Consider the following 24,857-nt stretch of genomic DNA (forward strand, 5'->3'; position numbering starts at 1 on the left):
GCCGCTCCCCCGGGATGGGCCGATGGGGCCGGGCTCCCCCTCCCTCCTCCCTCCCCGGACACAATGCGGGGATTTGTTTGCTGCCAGCCCGGGGATTTGGGGCTCCCGAAGGGGTTTGGGCACCCAGGGTGGGGCTGGTGATCCCCTCGAGCCTGGGGACAGGGACAGGGACAAATCCCTGCTGAGCCCTGCCCTGCTCGCTGAGTTCCCTGCTCTGTCCTGGGGCATTTCATTAGGAAAGCGAAGTTATCCCCCCCAAATTCCATCCTCCTCGAGGCTGCAGGTGAAAAAACCAGGAAACTGAGGCACGGTTTGGGCCAGGATGGCGCAGGAAAGGGAAATCCAACCCATGTCTTTTCCCCAAAGTTGGGGAGCTCCTGTTCCCAATGGCTGATTTCCGGGGGAGAGCCACTTCCATCCCTGCAAACAGTTGTGCCAGGCCAGGAGAGGGCCTGGAGCATCCATCTGCCTCTGCTCCCCTGGAGTCGCTCCAGGTGTTGGCTGGAAGTGGGGGAGCAGCTGTGGGAGAACTGGGATGGGTGGATTAAACTGGGTTTGGAACTGGAGTGGGAGCCCCGGGCCATCAGTTCCCCGTGCCAGGATATTTCCATCTCTCTTCCCACACATTTAACCCCATGGCACATGTCAGGGGAGGTTGGCTCCCCTCTGGTGCTGAGCTGGTGCTGGATTTCTCCAGGCTCCGTGCACTGGGACAAGGCCTGGCTGCTTCCAGACTGAGGGTGCATCCCAAAATCCACTGGGGAAGGAAGGAGAGGTGGAAGAAGAACCAGGAATGCTCCCACCTGCAGCTGTTTCCTGGGGAGCAGAGGGGCTGGGAGCTGAGATTCCAGATGGGAAAAGGGTTTTTCACCTGATAAAGATGTTTTGGGCGTGTTCCTGGAGGATTTGGCCCTTAAAGGATAAAAAAGTGGAGTCAGAAGGGATCTGGGGATATTTCAGAGAGGGACTGGCAGCACAACCAGAGCCAGGGAGGGGAGGGTGACAGATCCATCGCTGGTCCAGGTGGGATCGGATGGAGGGATGGGTTCCTCACCCTGGGAGCTGTTCCATCTTCCCAGAGTGATTCCAGGCGTGCGGGGGCAGCGAGTCTGGGAGCAGTGGAGCAGCCAGGCTGGATCCCAGGAGTCGTTCCCACCTGGATGGGAGCTCCTGGCGGGTGAGAAACTCCCTTGTGGATCACAGAACCATGGAATGGGTCAGGGGGGGACACCTGAAAGCAGTGGGCAGGGACAGGTCCCACCACCCCAGGGTGCTCCAAGCCCTGTCCAGCCTGGCCAGGGATGGAGCAGCCACAGCTGCTCTGGGCAGCAGGATCCCCTGTAGGATCTCCTGTAGGATTCCCTTTAGGATCTCCCAAGGGTCCCCTGTAGGATCCTGTGTAGATCACCTTTAGGATTCCTTTTAGGGTCCCCGGTAGGATCCCATGTAGATCCCCTGTAGGGTCCCCTGTAGGATGAAATATAGGATTCCCTGTAGAATCCTATGTAGGATCTCCTGTAGATCCTCTGTAGGATTCCCTGTAGGATCCTGTGTGGATCCCCTGTAGGATGAAATATAGGATTCCCTGTAGAATCCTATGTAGGATCTCCTGTAGATCCTTTGTAGGATTCCCTGTAGGATCATATATAGGATTCCCTGTAGGATCCCCTGTAGGATCTTGTGTGGATCTCCTTTAGGGTCCCCTGTAGGATCCTGTGTGGATCTCCTTTAGGATCCTCTGTAGGATCACATATAGGATCCTCTGTAGGGTCCCATGTAGGATCCCCTGTAGGGTCCCCTCCGTGCCTCGCTCCTCGGGAGCCGTTTCCCTTCTCTGCAGGCCGGGCCCGTGGGAGGAAGCCGGGAGTTGGGATTTTTGGGGAGGCGCTGCAGCGGCCTCACCTGCCCGGCAGGGGGAGCCCGGAGCTCGTCCCTGGCCGCTCCAGGTGCGCGGATCCCGGGATGCGCTCCGGGAGCCGCTCCCCCTCCGGGCCCTGCGGCCAGGACTGGGTCCCTGCTGCTGTTCCCAAAATCCCCCAGCCCCGCTTCCAGCAGCCCGGGATTCGCCCCTGGGATGTCTCACGTCCGAGACCTCCCGGACATCTGACGTGTCCAGGGCTGGAGAGGCTCCAGGCAGGGATGGGATCATCCTTGGGAGCGCCTGGAGCTGATACCGCGGCACGGCTGGAGGCTGGGCCCTGGATTCCTGAGGGGCCTGGAGATAAGAGGGATAAATATCCCTTGATAACACAGATGCCCTCAGCAGCTCCCAAATCCCCCTGGGGAATGTGCCCCGGCACCCCAGGGGTGGCTGATTGAAGGGGATCACTGGAACTGGCCATAAAACACCATTATTAAGCCATAAATGGGGGAATGCTGTTAATTATCCCATTAATTCCCATTTATTAGTTAATTACCCTCCCTAACCCTGGTTTTCCCAGCAATCTTCAGGCTGTGATCCATGTTTTACATGGATCTGAGAAGGTGAGCAATGCCTCCACCCCCCAGCACCCTCTAACCATCACACAACCATCCCTTTTTCCATAAACCCTGAGCTTTTCCATCCGCTTCCCCCCCCGCCACCACCACCCCCACCCAAATTCAGGACCCTTTCAGTCCTTAGGAATTTTTAGGGCACAGCCAGGTGGGATTTTGTGGCATTTTGAGCCAAAAACAGGGATGTGACAATCCTGGCACTTTCTGGGGCTGCCCTTCACCACTGCATCCATCTCTGTATCCCCCCTTTTTTCACATTTTTACCTAAATAAAGGTAAATCCAGTGTGTGTTATTCTGGACTGACAGCACTGATCTGGACACATGGGAGGTGCAGCCAAGACCTTCTTTGAAGGGCTGGGATAGGGATTCTTTGGGGGGTCCTGAGCTGATGGTGCTGCCTGGAACCTGCAGCAATTCCCTGGGGAATTTACAGCTGGAATTGGGGCTGGCTGTGACTCTGGGATGAGAACAGCCACGGGAATTTGCCCTGAGCAAGAGGCTGGGTCCCAGTGAGGGAGGGGGGGTGGAGGGGGCAGAATTGGCCTCCCAAAGCCATGGATCATCCCAGGCAGAGCCCAGCTCCCTTCTTGGAGGGCAGGAATTCTGCTGGATGGAGCCATTCCCTGGTGCCCTCGGGAGCTGAGGCTGGGAGCAGCGGCACAGGGGAGTGCTGGGTTGGGACTGTCCCAGAACAGGGATGTGAGTCCAGGAATGCACTAAAATCCCAAATCTCAAACCAATCCTTTAATCCCAGCTGCAGCCTCAGGGATCTTTCCCAATCCCATGGGTGGTGAAGGCTCAGAAACAGCAAAAAATCCCCAAAATCCAAGGTCAGGGAGGAAAAGCAATGGGAGAGCCTCAGCTGAGCCCCAGCCCTCCCCGAGTTCCCCCAGCTGGGGTGTCCCAGGCTCCCATTCCAGCCTCATCCTGGGCAACACCAGCCCTGTTCCTGCTCCTGGGAATGGGGCTGCCCTGAGCACAGACCCTGCTTTGTTCCTCGGGCTGGGAAGGGCCTTTTCCAAAGGCTTTTCCCAAGGGCTTTTTCCAAGGGCTCCACAGGTTCCTGGCTCCAGAGGCAGCCCTGCACTACCCCTGCCCAACTGGGAGCAACTGCAAACTGCTCAGAGCCCCCCCTTCCCCATCCTGCCAGGCTGGGAAACTGGCTGTAACTCTTTCCTCTGGTCTGGAATGTCCTTCCCATCCTCTGCTTCCCATCCCCTGCCCTGGACCTGGAGAGCTGCTCCCAAATTTGGGTCCTCTGGCACCTTTGGGGACCTGGGCTGCTTTGGATCTGCCAGGGAAGTCCCCCAGGGGAACAGGGAGCATCTGTGATCCAAAAGGGCACCTCTGGAACGAAGAGCTGCAGGAAAATGTGGGTGCCCAGGATGGACCTGGCCCAGGTGTGCAGGAATTCCCCTTTGGAGAGGGGCAGGAGGAGTTTGGGAAGGGGAAGCTGACCCTGGAAGGGCAGAGTGTCTCTCAGGTGAGCAGCAAACAGCAAAGCTGCTCCCAGATTTGGGTCCTCCAGCACCCCAGGGAACCTGCTCTGGTTTGTATCTCCCAGGGAAGTCCCTGTGGGGATAAAGGAGCACCAAAAGCACACCTCTGGAATGAGGGGCTGCAGGGAAATGGGTGCTCAGGTGTGCAGGAACTCCCCTTTGGAAAGGGGCAGGAGGAGTTTGGGAAGGGGAAGCTGAGCAGTGCTGAGTGTGTTCCCCTCACTCCCAAACTTGGTCCCCAAGGCCTTGGATCCCACCCCGTGTCTGCCCCTCTGGCCCGTGCCCTTGAACCATGATTTCCCACTTTCTAACTTTGACAGTTAGAGATTCTTGGTGATTTTTGGTTTTAAGGATTCACCCCTCCTCCCGGGGATGTGCCAGGCCAATCCCTGGGAAGCGATTCCAGCCTCACCTGGCTGCCAGCACCCAGCCAGAGTCCCCACGTGAGTCCTGCTGTGCTGGTAAGCTGAGAGAAAACCACGGACAGGATGGATTCTGAGTGACAGAACTTTATTGTAACAGCCAAACCCCGCGAGCCAGAGCTGTGCTTCCTATCCTATGGGAATGTGGGAATGGGGACCCAGAATCTGGGAATTTGGGGGGGCTGAGTGGCAGTGGCTGGGGCCAGGAAGGAAAATACTGCAGGATTCTGGGTGAGGTTGGGAAGAGGCCACAGCATCCCCCACCTGTGGCCACCTGGCACTTCCAGGGCTGGCTCTGGGAGCTCTGGGGAATCGGGATTGGGATTGGCAGTGGGGGCAGCCGGGTCAGGTACAAGCTGAGGTCAATAAATACAAAGGCAAGGGAATTTTCCAGCTTTAGGCTGAAAGAGGCAAGATTTGGATTCAGTTTCAGGAAGGAAATTCTTCCCTATGAGGGGAGTGAGGCCCTGGAATGGATTTCCCAGAGCAGCTGTGGCTGCCCCTGGACCCCTGGAAGTGCCCAGGGCCAGGCTGGATGGAGCTTGGAGAACCTGGGACAGTGGGAGGTGTCCCTGCCCATGGCAGGGGTGGGATTGGGATGAGCTTTGAGCTCCCTCCCAACCCCAACCAGGCTGTTCCCAGTGCAGTTAAATAGGAACCAATACCCCGACTTTAGGAGCTGGAACTGCTGTGTGGGGCCTGGAGAGAGGGAGGGATTATGGAAATCAAGAGTTCTGAGGCATTTTAGCTTTGGTGAAGGAATGAGGGGCCCCCTGAAGGCAGGAAAATGCCCTGAGGTGGCCAAGGGTGCCCCAGGGTGTCACCAGATCTGTCAATCAAGGTGACAAATCCATCCCTGGGGTTAAGTGGCCAAGGGTGCCCCAGTGTGGAATTTGGATGGTGCTTTCCTTGGAAGCCCCGTCAGGGACCACCCTCAGAGCAGGGAAAAGGTTTGGCAACACCAGTAAAGGGACCGATGGTAGCTGCTAAAACTGGGGTAGGGACACTTCCCTCTGCTGGGCACATTCCAAGGGGTGACTGCAAATCCCTGGGAAGGGAGCCGTAGAGAGGAAGGAGAGAGGGATGGGGGAGTCCCTAAAGTCCTGGGGTGGTTCCTGCTGCAGCTGGGAATGGAGCTGTGAACTGGGATGGTGGAAAGCCAAGGGACAGCCGGGACAGGACCCTCATCCTTCATCCCCTGGATGGGCTGGAGTTCAGGAGGAAGAGCTTCCCAGGTGCTTTGGATCCATGCTCATCCCGTTCTCCTAGGAGCACTCCTCGGGGCTGAACTTGGGCCGGGTCCCGGTGCCTGGAGTCCCGGGCAGCTCCTGGGCTCTCCCCGGGCCACCTCCACTGGGCTCCATGTCCCCCGAGCCCCGGGCAAAGAGCCGTGAGTTCCGCAGGGTGCTGGCAGAAACTGGCAGAGGGGGGAAGGTTAAAACCCTTCCATCCATTCCCCCACTCCCCGGATCACAGGGATCAAAGCACTTACGAGGCTTGGGCCGGGAGTGGACAGCGCTGATGACGGTGGGAATGGGCTGCTCCATGCTGGGAAGGGAAGGACACAGCGTGAGGACACGGCTTGAGCTCTCCCAGAGGGGTGGGAAGGGCTGGGAGCTGGTCTGGGGGAGTTGGGATAGTGGTAGGACCAGGATGGGCTTCAACAGCACCTGGAGAAGGTCTGGAACCTGAGCCTGGGGAGTCTGAGGAAGACTTGGGAGCAAGAAATGGGATTGAACTGCTGGGAACCACCAGGATTTGCTCCTTCTTTGACCAAACCTTCAGTACCTGACTCAGAACTTAGGATTTGGGCAAGCTGGGCTTTGGGAGGAGTCCCTGCCTGTGGAAAGTGTCCCTATCCATGGCAGGGGGTGGGACTGGGTTCCAAAGCATTCCATGATTCCATGATGTCTCCATCCCCCCAGGTGTCCTGCTGCATCCCTTCCCCACCTGAGGCAGAGGAATCCTGGCTCACCTGTTCTCCTCCCCTTCCACGAGCTTCCTGTAGGTGAGGATCTCCACGTCCAGGGCCAGTTTGATGTTCATGAGCTCCTGGTACTCCCGGACCAGGTGAGCCATGTGCTCCCGGCTGCGCTGCAGGGCCTCCTCCAGCCCGGCCACCTTGGCCTTGGCGTCCCTGAGGGTCCCCTCCCCCTGCTCGCCAGCCTCACGGATGTGCTCCTCCAGGTACAGACACTGCAGCGTGGGAAAGGGAATTCCACACATGTTTGTTAACCCACCCCAGCATACACCTGTGTGCTTGTTTTCCCCAGGATATACCTGTCCCGTTATTCCACTCCAGGACACACCTGTCCTGTTATCCCACCCAGCACAGCGCTGTCCCGTTATCCCAGCACACTCTTGTCCCGTTATCCCACCCAGCACAGCCCTGTCCCATTATCCCACCCAGCACACACCTGTCCCATTATCCCAGCACACACCTGTCCTGTTATCCAGCACACACCTGTCCTGTTATCCCCAGCACACACCTGTCCTGTCCCATTATCCAACCCAGCACACTCCTGTCCCATTATCCCACCCAGCACACACCTGTCCCATTATCCCACCTGGACACTCCTGTCCCCTTATCCCAGCACCCACCTGTCCTGTTATCCCACCTAGACACTGCTGTCCCGTTATCCCAGCACACTCCTGTCCCGTTATCCCACCCAGCACACACCTGGCTCTTCTGGGACACGATGCAGGACCGCAGTTTCTGGATGCGGATGTTCAGATCCGCGATTTCCCGCCGGCTGTCGAGGAGGTGCCCCCCGAAGGAGCCGGGCTGGGAGCTGCTGTCGGTGAGCTGTGGAGAGAGGGAGGGGTGCCCTGGCATCACCTGGGGAAGGACGTGGGGCTCGTTCCTGTCCTCTCTGGCTGTGGCTGTGCCAGGCTCACCTGGCTCCCTGGATCAGTCACATTCCTGCCCTTTGGAGAGCTGGAAGGACATTTCCATCTCCACTGGGAGATGTCCTGGATTCCTCCAGTGGGGAAAGCCCAGAGTAACAAAACTCTGGATTTACTGTCTGGAGCTGATCACGGATAGTGCCTTGTCCCTCCCTCCATTCCCAGCCCATCCCTCCCATCCCTGCTGATCCAGCTGTTTCCAGGCCAATCCCTCCTGTCCCTCCCCTGCCTCTCCCAGCACGGAGCAGGGATCTGGTACCTTCCTGCGGGTGAGGGCCTCGGCCTCTTCCCAGCTCCGCAAGGCCAGAGCCTCGTACTGGGCCCTGACGTCCTCCACGATCCTGCCCAGGTCCGGCCGGGAGCAGCTGTCGATTCCCAGCACCACAGAAATGTCCTTGATTTCTGTCAGCAGCTCCTCCAGTTCCTGCAGAGCCGGGGACAACAGGGAAGAGAACACGGAGCTGAATATTCATGGAATGATTTGGGTGGGAAGGAACCTCGAGGCTCATCCCATCCCACCCCTGCCATGGCAGGGACACCTCCCACTGTCCCAGGCTGCTTCAAGCCCTGTCCAGCCTGGCCTGGGACACTGCCAGGGATGGAGGAGCCAGCTTTCCTGGGAAATCCATTCCAGGGCCTCTCCACCCTCACAGGGAAGAACTTCTTCCCAGCATCTGGTCACATCCAAGATTCCCATTCCAAGATTCTGGTCATATCCAAGATTCTCACTACTCTCCAGTAGTCAGAGAGAGCTCCAGGTGGGCTGTGCTTGGCAGAACAGCTTCCATGTGGAGAGGGAGACAATTCCCAAGTTTTCACTCTCTGGAGTTGGGGATCTGGTATTATTTGCTCCATAAAATCCAGACTTAGGTTAAGTTGGGGTTTGGGATCTTTGGATACAAACTCATAAAATCTGACAAAACAATGCCTTTGGACTAGTCCAGGAGCAGGGAGAATCCTGGCATCCTTAAGGCTGGAAAAGACCTGTAGGATCACCAGACTGCAACTGTTCCTCAGCACTGCCACGGCCACCCCTGACTGTGTCCCCCAGTGCCACGTCCACACACTCCTTGGGCACTTCCAGGGATGGGCACTTCACCCCTGCCCTGGGCAGCTATGCCAGGGCTGGACAACCCTTTCCAGGGAGGAATTTTCCCTAAAATCCAACCTAAACCTCCCCTGGCACTTCCAGTCAGTCATTTCCCAGGAGCAGAGCTGGAGCTGATGCTCATGGACCAAAATCCACTGGTATCCATGCTGAATGGGAGAGTTTTGGGAAAACAAAGGCAGTGTGGATCGCTCCACAGCCTGGGGAGGCTGGAAAATGCCCTTCCCAAGCTCTGCTGTGGGATCCAGCGAGGCTGGGGCTGCTCTTTGTGATGCCAGAGCCTGATTTAGGCTCCTCAGGGAACCAGGAGCCTGCCCTGTACACATCCAGGCTGAGAGCTGCTCCACTCCTCTGTCCTGGGAATGTCAGCGTGGAGGGAGGCAGGAGCACCCCGGGAGCACCACCAGGATATCTGCTCTGGATAAATCAAGCTGCAAATTCCCCTCCCTGAGCCTGGAAGGGCCCCTGGATCCAGGTTTGGATCCAGTTTGCTCCAGAGCTGCTGCTCCCTTATCTCAGGCACAGCTCCTGCTTTGCACCAGGAATTCCTTCTCCTCCTCCCCTTCCCTTGTTCTTCCCTTTGTGCTCAGGTCCCTTTGGAGCAGGAATTGTGTTCCTTGATCCCTTCCCTTCCCTGGCTGGGCTCACAAAGGGCTCTGTACCTGAGGGATAACACAGACATATCCCAAAAAGCAGGATTATTGGGAGATTTTATCCCACTGCTGTTTAATCTGTGAGTTTCTTTGTTAATCTTGGAGCAGGTGAGAAAATTTGTGTTTATCTGGAATATTGAATCACTTAGTGAATAACAAACTAGTCATTTATTAATGAGAATTAATAAATTATTTTCTCCTGATCCATCCCAACAAGCAAAGTTTACTTCATTTTCCCTCCCCTTGAGAATGTGCGTGTACCTGATGTCATCGAATCCACAGAGAAGGTGAGACAGGAGAGGTTGGGGATGAGATTTTTACATTAATTGGGGGTTAAAAACCACAGCTTTTTGTGGGACCCATGGGAAATCAGGTGGAGACCCTGGAGCAGGGCCTGATTTCCATAAAAACTGGGCTAAAATTGCCCTGCATGAGGAATAATCTCATTTCAGAGCCGATCAGTCTCCCTGGACAGTTGTACTGGGAGGCAGCTCCAGCCTCTCCGTGCCTCAGTTTCCCACATGGAATGTTCGTATTCCTCCACCAGGCATTGTAATTGTTTGGATTGCTGGAATTTAGATAAATCCCGAGAGTTCCCACACTGCTGATCCTGCTGGGTGACATTTTCCAGGCCTGAGTCAGTGTTCTGATGGAGGCCCTTCCCCCTGGCTGCAGTCATTCCTGCTGGGGACCCCTCGTTTTCCTGGCAAAGGAGGAGGCTGGACTGTGTTTCAGAGCATCCAGACCCTCCAGGTGTCCTGGATTTTGGGTTCTTCCTGGAGTCTGAACATTTGGCTCACATGGGCCAAGGTCTTGGGCAAACCCCATCCCTGGGGGCAGGAGTTGAGCCAGTTTGGGATGAGGTTGAAATTCTCAGCTGTTCTGGGGGGACCCCAGGCCCCCACAGAGGCTCTGGGGCATAAGGAATGTTCTGGCCCCATTCCAATGTTGTTTTTAGGGGAGGGATCAACTCCTCAGGTCCTGCCTGAGCACTGGAATGGCTGTGACACCCTGGCCAAGCTCCCACGTGGGTGGAAATCCAAAAAATCCCCAAAATGCCACGTTTCCCACAGCGTCCCAGCCCTCTCCAGGTGTGTTCCCACCTGCTCGTAGATGGTTTTCTTCAGCTCCAGCAGCTCCTGGAGCCCTTTGAGCTTCACCTCCAGCTCCGTGCGGTGCAAGGTGCTCACGTCCAAATCCTGCATGGATGGAGAGGGATCCATCAGTCCATACCTGGATTTACAGCCAGTCACTCCCACTGCTCCCCATCCCCAGGGAGTGCCCTGCTAGCTCTGTCCCTGGCAGTGCTCCAGGACATGTTGGACAGGGCTTGGAGCACCCTGGACAGGGAAGGAGAAGGAGTCTCTGCCCATGGGATGAGCTCCCTCCCACCCAACCCATTCCCAGGTTTATTTACAGGGATGTTTGGAACTGCTCTCCAGCTGGTGGGGCTCCTTTGGGAACCTTTTCCCTTTGTTTTGTGGGACTTGGTGGTGGAAGGATCTGCTGGGCCAGGCAGGGCTGGGCCATCCCCTCCCAGCTTTTGTTCCCCACAAAAAGCTTCACTTATTGAAAACTCAGGAGCCATCCATGGAAGTGTCTGGGAATGCCCTTCCTGGGAAGTGTGCCAGGGAAAAAAACATGGAATTAGCCAGGATGGATATTTGTGGGGAACATTCCCTCTCTCCAACACCCTTATCCTGCCCCCAAATTGGGGGTTTTGATATAAAATCCCAACTCCAGCTGATTCCCACTGGCTCCTGCTGGAGTGGGAGCTTTGCCCAGGTTTGCCCAGGGCGTGGCCCCTCCGCAGGGAACAAAGGAAATCCTTTATCAATTCCAGCCCTTCCCAAGCCTAATGGCACCCGGAGGCAACACGGGGAGGAGGAGGCAGCTGGGGAAGGGTTTGGACCCCTCAGGCCAGGGAATCCCAGGATGCAGAGATGGGGACAGTCTGAGCAGGACATCCCAGGGTGCAGGGACAGGGACAGTCTGAGCAGGACATCCCAGGGTGCAGGGATGGGGATGCTCTGAGCAGGAAATCCCAGGATACAGGGATGGGGATGCTCTGAGGTGCAGGGATTGGACCCCTCAGGCCAGGGAATCCCAGGATGCAGAGATGGGGACAGTCTGAGCAGGACATCCCAGGATGCAGGGATGGGGATGGTCTGATCAGGAAATCCCAGGGTGCAGGGATGGGGATGCTCTGAGCAGGAAATCCCAGGGTGCAGGGATGGGGACAGTCTGAGCAGGACATCCCAGGGTGCAGGGATGGGGATGCTCTGAGCAGGAAATCCCAGGATGCAGGGATGGGGATGCTCTGAGCAGGACATCCCAGGGTGCAGGGATGGGGATGCTCTGAGCAGGACATCCCAGGATGCAGGGATGGGAACAGTCTGACCAGGAAATCCCAGGATACAGGGACAGTCTGAGCAGGAAATCCCAGAGTGCAGGGATGGGGATGCTCTAAGCAGGAAATCCCAGGATGCAGGGAAAGGGACAGTCTGATCAGGAAATCCCAGGGTGCAGGGATGGGGATGGTCTGAGCAGGACATCCCAGGGTGCAGGGATGGGGATGCTCTGAGCAGGAAATCCCAGGGTGCAGGGATGGGGATGGTCTGATCAGGAAATCCCAGGATACAGGGACAGTCTGATCAGGAAATCCCAGAGTGCAGGGATGGGGATGGTCTGATCAGGAAATCCCAGGATACAGGGACAGTCTGATCAGGAAATCCCAGAGTGCAGGGATGGGGATGGTCTGATCAGGAAATCCCAGGATGCAGGGATGGGGATGCTCTGATCAGGAAATCCCAGGATGCAGGGATGGGGATGCTCTAAGCAGGAAATCCCAGGATGCAGGGAAAGGGACAGTCTGATCAGGAAATCCCAGGGTGCAGGGATGGGGATGCTCTGATGCCCTGGTGCTGCCAGGGGATTTTCAGGAGCCACTCCAGACTCACCTTCCTGTGGAACTGGAACTCATCCCCTCCCTGTCCTCCTCCAGACCTTGTTATCCCAAACCAGCTGAGCCTGGATCACCCCCAGGCCCTTCCCTGCCTGTGCAGTCCTGGGTAGAGCCCATCCAGTGGGAAAGTTCCCCTTCCCCTCCTGCTGACCTTTTTGAGCTCCATGAAGGTGAATTCCATCCCGCTGCAGAGGCGAATTTCATCCTCGTACCTGCAGAGCACCCAAAGCACGGGATCAGCCACAGGGAAACTCAGGGACACTCAGAGTTGTCTTGTTGAGACCCCCAAAATATCCCAACTTTCTGCTTTTCCTGCTTGTCCCCCCTCCTTGAGGCATCGTGGGCAGGAGTGAGAAGAAGCTGCCACATTCCAGCTGCCCTGGAACACCAGGAGCACTTTGGGGATGAAGAATCCCAGAGCAGAGAGGAGGGAGCTTTAATTGGGATTTCATTTGGGGGCTGGGCAGCCTCAGGTTCTTCACAAAGGAGCAGTGGATGCGGGTGGGGATTGGGCTCTGCCCAAACTCCTCAATTTCACCCCAAACCTTTTCCATTCTGCTCAGAGCTTCACTTCCAGGGTTGGAGTCTTCCCAAGTGAGAAAACTTTGGCTTGTGGAAATTCTGAGAATTCTGGACTGGTGTCATAACTCAGCCCAGGTGATTTGTGAAGGCACACAGGCAAAGGAATTCAAGGAAAACTGTCCATGGAGTGGAAGGAAACCAAACCAGGCTGGGGTGGAGTCCTGAGTGTCCCTGTGAAGAACGAGCCCCGCAGGTGTTTGAATCCAGGTGGGACAGGGCAGGGCCAGGGAGCAAAGCCTCAGTCCAGGGGCAAGGATATGAGCCGGAATTGGGGAATGCTCCAACCCTTGCTGGCTGCTGGGACAGGGGTGTGGTGATCCCAAACCCCAGGAAAGCCACAGGGTCCATTTTGGGGCCAGCAGTGCTTGGTCAGAGCAGAGCGATGGGATGGGGTCGGTGTCTCCCCCAGCAGCTGGACACGTGTGGGAGCACTGGGAGTGTGGATCAGAGCAGGCTGAGCTCTCAGTGAGCTCCTGGCTCCCCTGCTCTTCCCTGATCCCTCAGGCTCCTCTTAGCCTAAGGGGCACATGACATTCCATGCAATCAGGGAATCATTAAGGCTGGAAAAGCCCTTGGAGAGCATCGAGTCCAACTGCTCCCCCAGCACTGCCAGGACCACCCCGACCATGTCCCCAAGTGCCACAGCCACACGGCTTCGGTGGCTCCAGCCCTGCCCTGAGCAGCTGTGCCAGAGCCTGGACACCCTTCCAGTCAGGAATTTCTCCCAATATTCAGCTAAACCTCCCCTGGCACAGCCTGAGACCATTTCCCTTGTCCTGTTGTTCCCTGGAGCAGAGCCCAACCCCCTGGCAGCCCCCTCCTGTCAGGGAGTTGTGCAGAGCCACAGGGTCCCCCCTGAGCCTCCTTTTCTCCAGGCTGAGCCCCCCAGGTCTCTCAGGAGTTCTCCAGACCCTTCCCCAGCTCTGGACACGCTCCAGTCCCTCAGGGTCTTTCTTGGTGGAAGGGGTCCCAAAGTGCCCCCATTTCCAGGCTGTAAACTCAGACTTTCAGTGCTGCTTGGTCACCACATGGACCTAAGGGAAGCTGAGACCTGTGGGAACGAGGTAAAATGGGATCTCCCAACAGACTGAGGACAGGAGCTCACGAATGCAGCCGTGTGCTGCTGCTTGGGGTCTGGTGCATCAGAAGGTTCTCAGGAGCCCAGAAGGTTTTTGGGAGCTTTCCCTGCCGTGTACAAAGTGTGGAAATGGGGAGCTGTGCCTGGGGAAGGGGGGCAGATGTTGGGAAAGGGGGGAAGCCGTGCTCAGGAGCTGAGCTGGGATTATCCAAAGCAGCTCCCTGGTCCCTCACCGAGGGGACCACAAGGGCAGGAGTGTGTGACAGTCCTGGGGTACTCCTGGGGTTCCTCCTGAGTCCCCCTCGGTGCTGAACTCGCCCTCTCCTTCCCTGCTTTTCCGAGGCCGGGCAGCAGGGGCTGATGGGATTCACCTGTCTGGTCTGTGCTCCTCACCTGGCATGTCAGCCTGGCTGGAATGCTGTCAGCCCCACTGGGCTGGGCCAAGCTCAGTGCCTGTCTGCAGCCCCCCTTCCTCCTCCTCCTCGTCCTCACACTCAGCCCAGGCCCAGTGTGCCCCAGTGTGTTCCAGTCTGTCCCAGTGCATCCCAGTCTGTTCCAATGTATCCCAGTGTGCCCTAGTCTGTCCCAGTGTATCCCAGTGTGCCCCAGTCTGTCCCAGTGCATCCCAGTCGGTCCCAGTGTATCCCAGTCTGTCCCAGTGTGCCGTAGTCTGTCCCAGTCTGTCCCATTGTGTCCCAGTGTATCCCAGTCTGTCCCAGTGCGTCCAAGTGTGCCCCAGTGTATCCCAGTCTGTCCCAGTGTGCCCCAGTCTGTCCCAGTGCATCCCAGTGTGCCCCAGTCTGTCCCATTATGTCCCAGTGTGCCCCAGTCTGTCCCAGTGTGTCCCAGTGTGCCCCAGTCTCTCCCAGTCTGTCCCAGTCTCTCCAAGTGTATCCCAGTCTGTCCCAGTGTGCCGCAGTCTGTCCCAGTGCATCCCAGTCTGTCCAAGTCTGTCCCAGTGTGCCCCAGTCTCTCCCAGTCTGTCCCAGTCTCTCCAAGTGTATCCCAGTCTGTCCCAGTGTGCCGCAGTCTGTCCCAGTGCATCCCAGTCTGTCCAAGTCTGTCCCAGTGTGCCCTAGTCTCTCCCAGTCTGTCCCAGTGTGCCCTAGTCTCTCCCAGTCTGTCCCAGTGTGCCCCAGTCTGTCCCAGTGCATCCCAGTCCATCCCAGTGCATCCCAGTCTGTCCCAGTGTGCCCTAGTCTCTCCCAGTCTGTCCCAGTCTCTCCCAGTGTATCCCAGTCTCTCCCAGCATGCCCCAGTCTGTCCCAGTCTGCCCCAGTCTGTCCCAGAGTGCCCCAGTGTGCCCTAGTCTGTCCCACAGCCGGGCTCTGGCAGAGCTGTGCTCCAGGCAGAGCAGAGCTGGCCCAGCTGGCCCAACGCGCTCCTGCCACGCTCCCAGGACTGTGACTCACCCCGGGCTGGGGCTGGAGCATTCCACAGGCACATCCCAGCGTTTATCTCCTGGGAGATAATCCCGGGGCACTGCAGGAGGGCAAATCCAGCCCTTCCTGCACTTAGCACACTTGAGACGGCGTCTGCTCGCCCCAGGCTCCTTCCATGGAGCAAAATCCAGAGAACCAGCTCTCAGGCAGGCTTAGCTCCCTCCTGCATGTACCTGTGTTCCCTTCTGGATGTGCCTGTCCCCTCTCCATCCATCCATCCATCCATTCATCCATCCATCCATCCATCCATCATCTATCCATCCACCCATCTATCCATCATCCACCCATCTATCCTTTCTCCATCCATCCATCCATCCATCCATCCATCATCATCATCCATCCATCCATCCATCCCTCCCTCCCTTTGGAATTGCTGCTCCATGGCAGAATCCTTTGAGGAGAAGGTGGGAGTGTCCCAGTGAGTCCCATCCAGGTGGGTTTGGGAAGCAGTCCCTGACTCAGGATGAATCCAGGGCCTTATGGGGGGACTCCCCCAGGCACATTTCCCATCCTGGAGGACTTGGGGTGTTCCCATGCCCATGGCATGTTCCGTCCAGAATGCCACAGCCTGCCTGAGGGCATCACTCCAGTGGGAAATCCAACTGGTTCTTTGTTTTAACTCCCCCAGAATTCCCTGGGGAAAAGAAACCTCCTGGATTTGCCTGGTTTGCCTGGAGATTTGCTCCAGAAATGCCCCTGGGCTGGGCCAGAGCTGGATGGGGCCTGGGAATTCTGTCCCTGTGAATCAGTTTGAGGGATGAAGCATCCCAATTGTGTCCAATCCCATTGTCTAAGTCACTGGAAAAAGCACAAGTCACAAGGCGGAGAACCCTTGGGCAGCACCTTCATCCCTAAGAAATCAGGCTGGAAAACCCTGCAGTGTCAGGAGCTGGGAATTCTGGAGCAATTCCTCAATGCAGATCTGAGCACAGACTGTGGCTGCCCCATTCCTGACGTGTCCAAGGGCTGGGGACACCCTGGGAGAGTGGAACATGTCCCTGTCCATGCCAGGGTCCCTTCCCACCCAAACCAGTCTGGGATTCTGCTTCCTCAGGGGAGCACAGGGAGGGCCAGGTGCTCCCTGCAGGGATGGCAGCTCCTGACCTTTGCATTATCCAAATACACAGCAGGCAGGCACCTCCCATGAGGAATTTAGGACTTTTTAGGCATCTGGGTGTCATTTGAAGGACTCTTGGAGGATGATTTCAGTGTAAGGTGAAGAATCAAACTCCTGGTCCTTATTCCTGTCAAATTCCTCACAACATTCCCTGTCCCTGACACTGCTGAGGCCCCTGGAATCCTGGGCTTTGGGTACCTCACAAGAAAGACCCCGAGGGGCTGGAGCAAGTCCAGAGGTGGGAATGGAGCTGGGGAAGGGCTGGAGCACCAGGGAAGGGTCTGGAGAACTCCTGAGAGACCTGGGGGGCTCAGCCTGGAGAAAGAGGCTCAGGTGGGACCTTGGCTCTGCGCAACTCCTGGAGAGGAGGGGGCAGCCAGGTGGGATTCAGGATCCACTCCCAGGGAACAAGGGAAAAGTTCCATCAGAGGAGGTTTAAGTTGGATATTTGGAAAAATTTCCATGGAAAGGGTTGTCCAGCCCCGGCACAGGCTGCCCAGGGAGTCCCCACCCCTGGGAGTGTCCAAAACTGTGTGGATGTGACACCTGGGGACTTGGGGTCAGTAGTGACCACAGTGGTAGGGGGTTGATGGATGGACCTAATGATCTCCAAGGGCTTTTCCAAGCTGAGTGATTCCGTGATTCCGACCTGCTCTGAGCTGATTAAGGCATTTCACTGCTGGGTCTCCGTTAGAAGGAGCTGTCAGCCCTTCCCTAATTTGCAGCCACCTCGAGCAGAGCTTAAGGAGCTGGAGAATCCTTGGACTGAACTCCCTGGAGAGGGCACGGATGGTTTGTGCCTTACCCCAGGAGTGGGTTTGGATCCCAGCAGGGATTTCTGCTCCCCCGAGTCCCTTGGCACCACTTTGGGCTGGACAGTCTCTGCACAGCCCAAATCCCCACGGGAGCCTCCAGAGCTCCAGGAAGATGCTGAGTGTCAGTGGGAGGGAAAGGAGCTCATTTGGGATTCTCCTGTGGGATGCAAATGAGCCCCATAATGAGGGAGGCATTGTCTGCTCCCCTGTGACCGGGCATGGCCCAGCTGCTCTCTCTTATCTGCACATCTCGGAGCTCTCCAGAGATAAGAGGAGCTCCCCAGAGATAAGAGGCAGCTGCACCTCCCCGACCTTTGGCTGCCTCCCTATTCTCGTTCAGGACCATTTGGGGCACAATTCTGACTTTTTGGTCAAAGCAGAGTTCGGCAGAAATGCTTCGGGTGAAATAGGAAAGGAAGAGATTCCACGGTCATGGAATAGAATATTCCTTCTTTACGAAGGAATTCGTCCCTGGGAGGGTGGGGAGGGCCTGGAAAGGATTTCCCTGTGGCTGCCCCATCCCTGGAAGTGTCCCAGGCCTGGCTGGATGGGGCTTGGAGCAGATGGGACAGTGGGAGATGTCCCTGCCATGGCAGGGGTGGGATGGGTGTGTGTGAGCCTGGAGAGGAAAAAGCTCCAGGAAGAACTTAGATCCCCTTCCAGTGTCTCAAGGGACACCAGGGGAGCTGGAGAGGAACCTGGGACAAGGGATGGAGGCAGAGGACAGGGGGGAAATGGCTTCCTACTGATGTAGGGCTTGGAAAGGATTTCCCTGTGGCTGCTCCATCCCTGGAAGTGTCCCAGGCCTGGCTGGATGGGGCTTGGAGCAGATGGGACAGTGGGAGGTGTCCCTGCCATGGCAGGGGTGGGATGGGTGTGTGTGAACCTGGAGAGGAAAAAGCTCCAGGAAGAACTTAGATCCCCTTCCAGTGTCTCAAGGGACACCAGGGGAGCTGGAGAGGAACTTGGGATAAGGGATGGAGGCAGAGGACAGGGGGAAAATGGCTTCCTACTGACAGAGGGCAGGATAGGTGGGATATTGGGAAGGAATCCCTCCTTGTGAGGGTGGAGAGGCTCTGGAATGGATTTCCCTGTGGCTGCCCCTGGATCCCTGGAAGTGTCCAAGGTTGGACAGGGCTTTGAGTGGAAGGTGTCCCTGCCCATGGCAAGGGTGGCACTGGGTGATTCTAAAGGTCCCTCCTAACCCATTGTGTGATGAGGAATATCCTGAGTTGGACCCTGGAAGTGTCCCAGGCCTGGCTGGATGGGGCTTGGAGCAGATGGGACAGTGGGAGGTGTCCCTGCCATGGCAGGGGTGGGATGGGTGTGTGTGAGCCTGGAGAGGAAAAAGCTCCAGGAAGAACTTAGATCCCCTTCCAGTGTCTCAAGGGACACCAGGGGAGCTGGAGAGGAACCTGGGACAAGGGATGGAGGCAGAGGACAGGGGGGAAATGGCTTCCTACTGATGTAGGGCAGGGATAGGTGGGATATTGGGAAGGAATCCCTCCTTGTGAGGGTGGAGAGGCTCTGGAATGGATTTCCCTGTGGCTGCCCCTGGATCCCTGGAAGTGTCCAAGGTTGGACAGGGCTTTGAGTGGAAGGTGTCCCTGCCCATGGCAAGGGTGGCACTGGGTGATTCTAAAGGTCCCTCCTAACCCATTGTGTGATGAGGAATATCCTGAGTTGGAAGACACCCACAGGGACCATCAAATCCAACTCCTGGCCCTGCCCAGAACACCCCCAAATTCCCAACATGTAGCCAGGAGTGTTGTTTTTTGTACTGGGCAGCCTGGTCCAGAAATCACTTTGGGGACAAAGTTCTGGCTTGTGCTAATTTTGTGGAGAACAAACATTCCCTGCTTTCATGGCTGTCACTCCAGCAACGCCAAGAGGCTCCTCTCAGCCCTGCTCTCATTGGAATTTTATTGCTCCAGCTTCCCTTTCACCTCTCATTAACCAGGAGGACGTTGTGATCCTAAACTCCCAAATCCATACTTTGTCCACACCAAACTAGGAATATTTTCCTGGGCATCTCAGGCTGGCTGAGTTAAATCAATCCCACCCCTGTGCCCCAGCTGAATCCCCAGGGTATGGACAGACATGGACAGGGACACCTACTTGCTCCGGAAGGCGTCCATGGTGCTCAGGACCTTTGCCAGCTCCGACTCCAGGTTCTCCTGCTCGTAGTTGAGCGCCTTCATCTCCTGGTTCATTTTGCTCACGTACTGCTCATAGATGGCCTTGATGTCCGAGTCAGAGTGGGAATTGTCCTGGTCCTTCAGGAAGTTCCACCTGGTCGTCAGGATCTTGTTCTGCTGCTCCAAGCTCTGGACCTACAGGAGAGGTTTCAGAGGTGTCAGTGACACTGAGGGCCACAATCAGAGCATGGCAGGGCAGGAGATGTTTGAGACCTTCCTAACCAGCAGATTTCCAGGGAAAAAATGAGAAATCCCTTCAAAATTAGGCCTGAGGATGGAGGGTTATGGAATCATGGAATGCTTTGGGTTGGAAGAGACCTTAAAGATCACCCAGGTCCATCCCTTGGCATGGGCAGGGACACCTCCCTCTTTTAGGGGACTGGCAGGGGTTTTACGCATTACCCACTAATTAATTTCTCAATAGAACACAGTGACATCAAAATAAAGACAGTGACATTGGAATAAATGTAGTGACACCAAAATAAGCATGTTCACATTGGGCTAAACACAGTGACATCGGGATAAAGGAGTCACTGACAATAGGAATGGTCAGTTCTGTCCCTTTTGTGTGTGACAATGGGCTACTGGAAACACCTCCTGCATCACCAGATCCAGGTGTTGAGTACAACACAGTGAAGCCAAGGCTGTGGATCCACCCCAGGTCATGCAGGGATGTCCAGGGTCAGGGAAGGGCAGATTTCCTACCCCAGAGAGCACAAAGAGAGGGAACCCTCTGGATTGCAAGGGATTAGAGCATGGAGAGGTTCAGGGAATGAATCAGGTTTATTGCAGAGCAGCTCAGACAAAGCTCTGGAGAACATCCCAGGTAATTACAGACTCCAGGTGAGCTCCCTGTGCTAGCTCTGAGAGGACAACGCTGCCCTTCCACCGCCCGCCTTTGAGGAACCTGCTCCTCTTTCCCAATATTCCCAATCTCACCAGTAACACTCCAAGTTTAACAGTTCTCATCTTCAAAGCTCTTGGCCAACTCCAATTAATTGGCTAATTGCTACCTCTGGGAGCAGCCCCAGTCACGTTTTGGCTGGAGATGCCAGAGTTGCCTCCAAGTTTCCCGTGTTGCATTCCGGGATGACTCAGGGCCGATGCCATGCCCGGAGCACTGGGGGCAGGAGCCATCAGACCTCCAGCCTTGGCCTGGGGTCCACAGAAGAGGCAGAATTCCAGCTGCTGACCCAGATGTGGCACCATCTTTCTTCTTGTCTGAACAGAGAGAGCAGCCAAGCAAAGCAGAACCATTCCTTGGGAGTTCCCAGCAGAAGGGATGGGAGTGTTGGGATGTTCCAGGTCTCACTCTTAGAGACCTCATCCTTCCCTCCTGGGATGAGAATGGATTGTGTTGGCTGTTGTTCCATGTCAATCTTTAACCTTTAATTAATTCCTGACTTCCTTCCTAATCCTCAGCTGCTCCTTTTATCCCTCAGTTCCTGTCAGCATAGCAAACCATCCCTGTGCTCAACTCGTTGCATCTTCCAACATCTGCTTGGAACTGGATGATCCTAAAGGTCCTCCCTGACCCAAACCATTCCATGATTCTGCGACTCCTGCAATGTCCTCCTCAGGAAATCTCCCCTTGCAGAGCCTTTCAGCAGGAGCTTTGCAGAGGGATCACCCACATTTGGCCTCATTCCCTGGAATTTCATGCCTGAACAGCCAAGTGGCCAAAGTTTGGTCCTCACAGACCCTCCCCTCTGTGCTGCTTGAGATAAAGGCAGGGCCTCAAACAGGGGCTGTCTTCTTTTACATCTGTCTGGAAAATAAATACTAGCAGATCTGTAGCAGCTGGAAAACCTCCAGCACCAAACTCCTGTAGCTGTGTAGTCAATTATCCCTGGAATCACCTGCTGGGGATCAAGACCAGCTGAATCCCTGATTATAAAGCTAGGTTCTCTTTGACAAGGAAGTGTCATTCCCTTCCTCTGGAATGAGGGCCTGGGGCAGGTGCCTGAAGTTGCCACTTGATGCAGCTCTTGAAGCCTTCAAAGGAGCTCAGGAGCTGCAGTTGGAGACCTGGGCCCAAGGGGTGTTTGTGTCCCTGTCCCAGGATCCACATGGATCAGGAGGTCGCTGGGTTGGGTTTTTGGGAAATCTGGAACTCTCAGTTCTTCCCTCCCTGGTGTCAGGGAACAGGCCTGGCTCAGGCACGTGGGGGTTTGTCTCTTTCCCTTACTCCTGTCCCTGCTCTGAGGGCCCAGCAAACCTCAACCTCTCCACCTGGACAGCGCAAATCCAGCCTCTACTGTGTGGGTGTTTCCCACACCAGGTGCTCTCCAAATTCCCAATGCCACAATCTTGGAAAGGCTCACAGGAGGAGGCTGTGCCCACCCACGAGAGCCAGGCCTGGGCCCTGTTGACACTGCCAGGTGTGACTGGTCACAACTGTCCCCCATGAAGAGCTCCACTGCAGATGTTCCACAGCTTTCTCCTTCCCAGTGTGAATTCAGGTCCTCGGAGAGTTGAAATGAATCAATCCCGGGCTGCTGGAGGTTGGCAGGGAGAGCTGCATGAAGCAATCCCAGAGATTACATCTGTTTACGGAGCAGGGCTCTGCAGGAACCTGCCTGCTCTGGGAGTTGTTTTCTTGGAGAAACTTCTGCTTCTCCCGGCTCCGCAGAGATGAAAGCAGCACTTTCTTGGCCTCTCTCCTCAGAAGCTCAGCGGCAGCGGCTGGGGGGTCCCCCCGGCGCCCCACGCTGCCCAGGTGGAGGTGGGGATGAGTTTTAAGGGATGAGTTTTGAGGGATGAGTTTCCAGCTCTCTTCAGCAGCCGGAATTGGAGCTGCCGCCATACTCGGTGTCACTGCTGTGGCTGTTTGGCCACTGAGGGAGCCAAGGCCTCCTGCCCACGGTGCCTCCTGCCCACGGTGTCCTCAGGACTCTGCCGGGGATGCCCTGGGGGTCCCCAGGAGCTGCCCGGGGTGACAGGCACAGCCCCCCGTGTGCCTCCCCAGGGATGCTCCCTAACCCTCGTCAGACAGAGAGCTCGGAAGGAACAACTAATTGAGTTAATAACTAATTAGCCGGCTGTGCCAGCCTGGCCGGGGTGGCTGCAGACCCCGGGTCCCCAGAGCCCCTCCCCACCCCATCCAGGAGCTGTCCCTACCTTCTCGATCAGGGTCACGAACTGGTTGTTGAGCACTTTGATGTCCTCCTTCTCCTGCTGCCGCACGGCCTGGAACTCGGTGTCGATGTCCAGGCGCACGGGGGGCGGCAGCCTCCCCTCCAGCGCGAACGGCGGCCAGGGCGAGCAGCGCAGGGAGCCGCAGCCGTCGCTGGCCACCGAGCCGCGGCCGTCGCTGGCCCCCCCGTCGGGGCTGCGGCGCTCCGGGGACGGGCTCCCGGCGGCCCTGCCGCGGCTCATCGCCGCCGACGCCTCCCCGGAGCACAGGGAGCCGCTGGAGAAGGCAGAGCTGGGGTTGGTCATGGCCGGGCTGGGCCCCGGGGGCGGGAAGGCTGAGGGGCTGAGGGGCTGCTGCCTCCGAGAGGAGCAGCGCGGCTGGGCCGGCGCGGTTCCCGTCTGCTGGGCTTGTGGGCTGGTAATGAATTCCAAGCACCTGTTCTGCGATGTTCATTAAACGGAGGAGGGTGGAACCCTTGATGGAAATCCAGATCAACCTGTTGGCTTTTTTTTTTTCTCTATTTTTTTTTTCCTCTTCTTCTTCCCTCCTCTGTCTGTTCCCTCCTTTCTTCAGGAGCTTGTTTGTGTGAGGAGGACTCAGGCCCTTGCAGCAAAAACAAACCCTCCCAGGTAATTCCAGCCCCCAGCAGCTGCCTCCCTCATCCTTAAAAGGTGAGAAAAGGAATTGGAGGTGCTAGTCTTGGGAAGGACTGCTCCAGGCACAGCTCTGCACAGGGACTTGGCACACGGAGCCGGCATCAGCCCCTGGCTGCTTTCCAGCCCAAATTTTCAGGAAGCAACAGTGATTTTTTTTTTTTTTTTTTTTTTTTTTAATAGCTGAGGGTTTAAAACCATAAAGAGTCTGAATTGGCTAAAGAAGGAGTTGGGAAATGCATCCCAGGCTTGGTGTGGCTGGAGCTGCTCCTGCTCCACATGGGCACAGCGTGCAAGGGTCTGGTGCTTGGGTGTTTTAGAGAGGATGGGTCTGATTTTAAGGATGTTAGGTCTAGTTAATGGATAATAGGTCTGGTTTTAGGGATGTTAGGTGTAGTTTATGGATAATAGGTCTGGGTTCAGGGAGGATAAGTCTGGTTTTAGAAATGGTAGGTCTGGTTTAGGGAGGATAGGCCTGGTTTTGAGACCCCCTGGGAGTGGGGTCCAGGTGTGCTGAGGTTATTCATTCACCTGCTCTGGCAGCACCAGAAACCCTCAAAACCTCTGGACCCGAGGTGGATCTCAGGTGCCCAAGTCCATCTCTGACTGCCCCATTCCCATTCCCCAAAAGCCCTATAAAAGTTGGAGGTACAAAACCTCTCTGAATTTTGATGAGTTCTGGTGTCCCACCCTTAAATCCCTGTTTGGTACCAATGCACCCTGGATGTGCTTTGGCTCCATTTCTCCTGCAAAGCCTGGGAAAGAAGAGGTCCCATCTGTGCTTTGCTTTGTGGCATCCTTGGGAAGGGGGACACTCTTCTCTGGCCATCCCAGTTTCCATTTTGTGGGAAAGCTGCTGCTTTGCTGCTCTGGGTCTGCTCCATGCTGGAGTTTCCCTTCCAAGGGAAGTGAGGGAAGGTGAGGTTGGATCTGTGCTCTGACAAGAATCATCAGCTGAGGAGCAGCTGCAGTTTGGGAAGGACTTCCCAGGGAAAGGGACCTGCTCCTGTGGGGGTTGACCTTTCCTTCAGGTGGAATTCCAATATATTGCCAGGAATGGGGGGTTTTTCCCCGTCCACCTTCCAAAAACATCCTTTCCAAGGAAAATGCATGTGAACACCAGGTCACTCAGTGGGTCCTTGGCAGGACTTCTCATGGTAATCCTGATGGTTTATTTTAATGATTAAGCCCAAATTCCTGGCTGGGAGCAGCCATAGCTCGTGGCTGCTGCTCGGTGTGTGACATGGTCCCTTCCTGGTGGGCTCCTCTGGTGGCTCTGTGGCTGCAGACAGAGATGGGATCCCAACAGGTACCAGCTCAGGGGTCACCCCTGGTCCTGGGGCTGCTGGAGGTGCTGAGGGCACTCGGGACAGCCCTGGGAAGGCTGGATCCCTCTGTAGATGGAATGAGGGCACTTGGTGCTGTGGAGCCTGGGAGCAGTGTCTGCTCTGATCCTGATGGGATCTTTCATGATCCCAGGTCATCCCACCTGTCTGAGCAGCAGTCCCTGCTCCTTTCTCCTCCAAGGATCAATTCTTTCCCTCATCCTTTTTCTTCCATGTAATTCAGTTTCCAAACCTAGGTCCAGCCCATGGGAAAAACAAGTTTGGCTCCACGAGCATCTCCCAGAGCACAGTGGCCCAGGAAACCTCTCCAGGTGATCGGATCCAAATGGATCTTGATGCCTTTTGATTCCCAATTCCTGCAGAGCATTGTGTCCTGTGTCCCACATCCTCCCCATCCGTGGAAGTGTCCAAGGATAGGGCTTGGAGCACCATGAACTAG

The 24,857-nt window shown here is 56.3% G+C and overlaps 2 protein-coding genes across 2 annotated transcripts in view; one reads left to right on the forward strand and one right to left on the reverse strand.

Moving 5' to 3' along the window:
- The window catches only part of BCDIN3D (BCDIN3 domain containing RNA methyltransferase), a 25,140-nt gene extending 18,668 nt beyond the window's left edge, over positions 1-6,472 (forward strand). The window contains exon 4 of the transcript XR_005627140.1: positions 6,344-6,472. The gene's annotated coding sequence lies outside the window, so the exon portion shown is untranslated. The remainder of the gene's footprint in view (positions 1-6,343) is intronic.
- KRT80 (keratin 80) lies at positions 5,289-22,960 on the reverse strand. Its single transcript, XM_039705715.1, has 9 exons — positions 22,404-22,960; positions 19,204-19,418; positions 12,203-12,263; positions 10,190-10,285; positions 7,585-7,749; positions 7,099-7,224; positions 6,394-6,614; positions 5,911-5,966; positions 5,289-5,835 (listed from the first exon to the last, which is right to left on the reverse strand). The coding sequence occupies exons 1-9, from the start codon at positions 22,722-22,724 to the stop codon at positions 5,684-5,686; spliced, it is 1,413 nt and encodes a 470-aa protein (XP_039561649.1). The 5' UTR covers positions 22,725-22,960; the 3' UTR covers positions 5,289-5,683.
- Between the last annotated feature and the right edge of the window lie 1,897 nt (positions 22,961-24,857).

This window comes from Passer montanus, unplaced genomic scaffold (assembly GCF_014805655.1).
Source record: "Passer montanus isolate IOZ18808 unplaced genomic scaffold, ASM1480565v1 scaffold183, whole genome shotgun sequence".
NCBI lineage: Eukaryota > Metazoa > Chordata > Aves > Passeriformes > Passeridae > Passer > Passer montanus.

Excerpts from the sequence above, each read along its gene's own strand:
- KRT80 (XM_039705715.1), bottom strand. The coding sequence starts at position 22,724 with ATGACCAACCCCAGCTCTGCCTTCTCCAGCGGCTCCCTGTGCTCCGGG. Across the intron at positions 7,225-7,584 it reads AGGCCCTCACCCGCAGGAAG|CTCACCGACAGCAGCTCCCA; the intron begins GTACCAGATCCC and ends CTCTCTCCACAG. Across the intron at positions 5,836-5,910 it reads CCACTCCCGGCCCAAGCCTC|TTTCTGCCAGCACCCTGCGG; the intron begins GTAAGTGCTTTG and ends CCCCTCTGCCAG.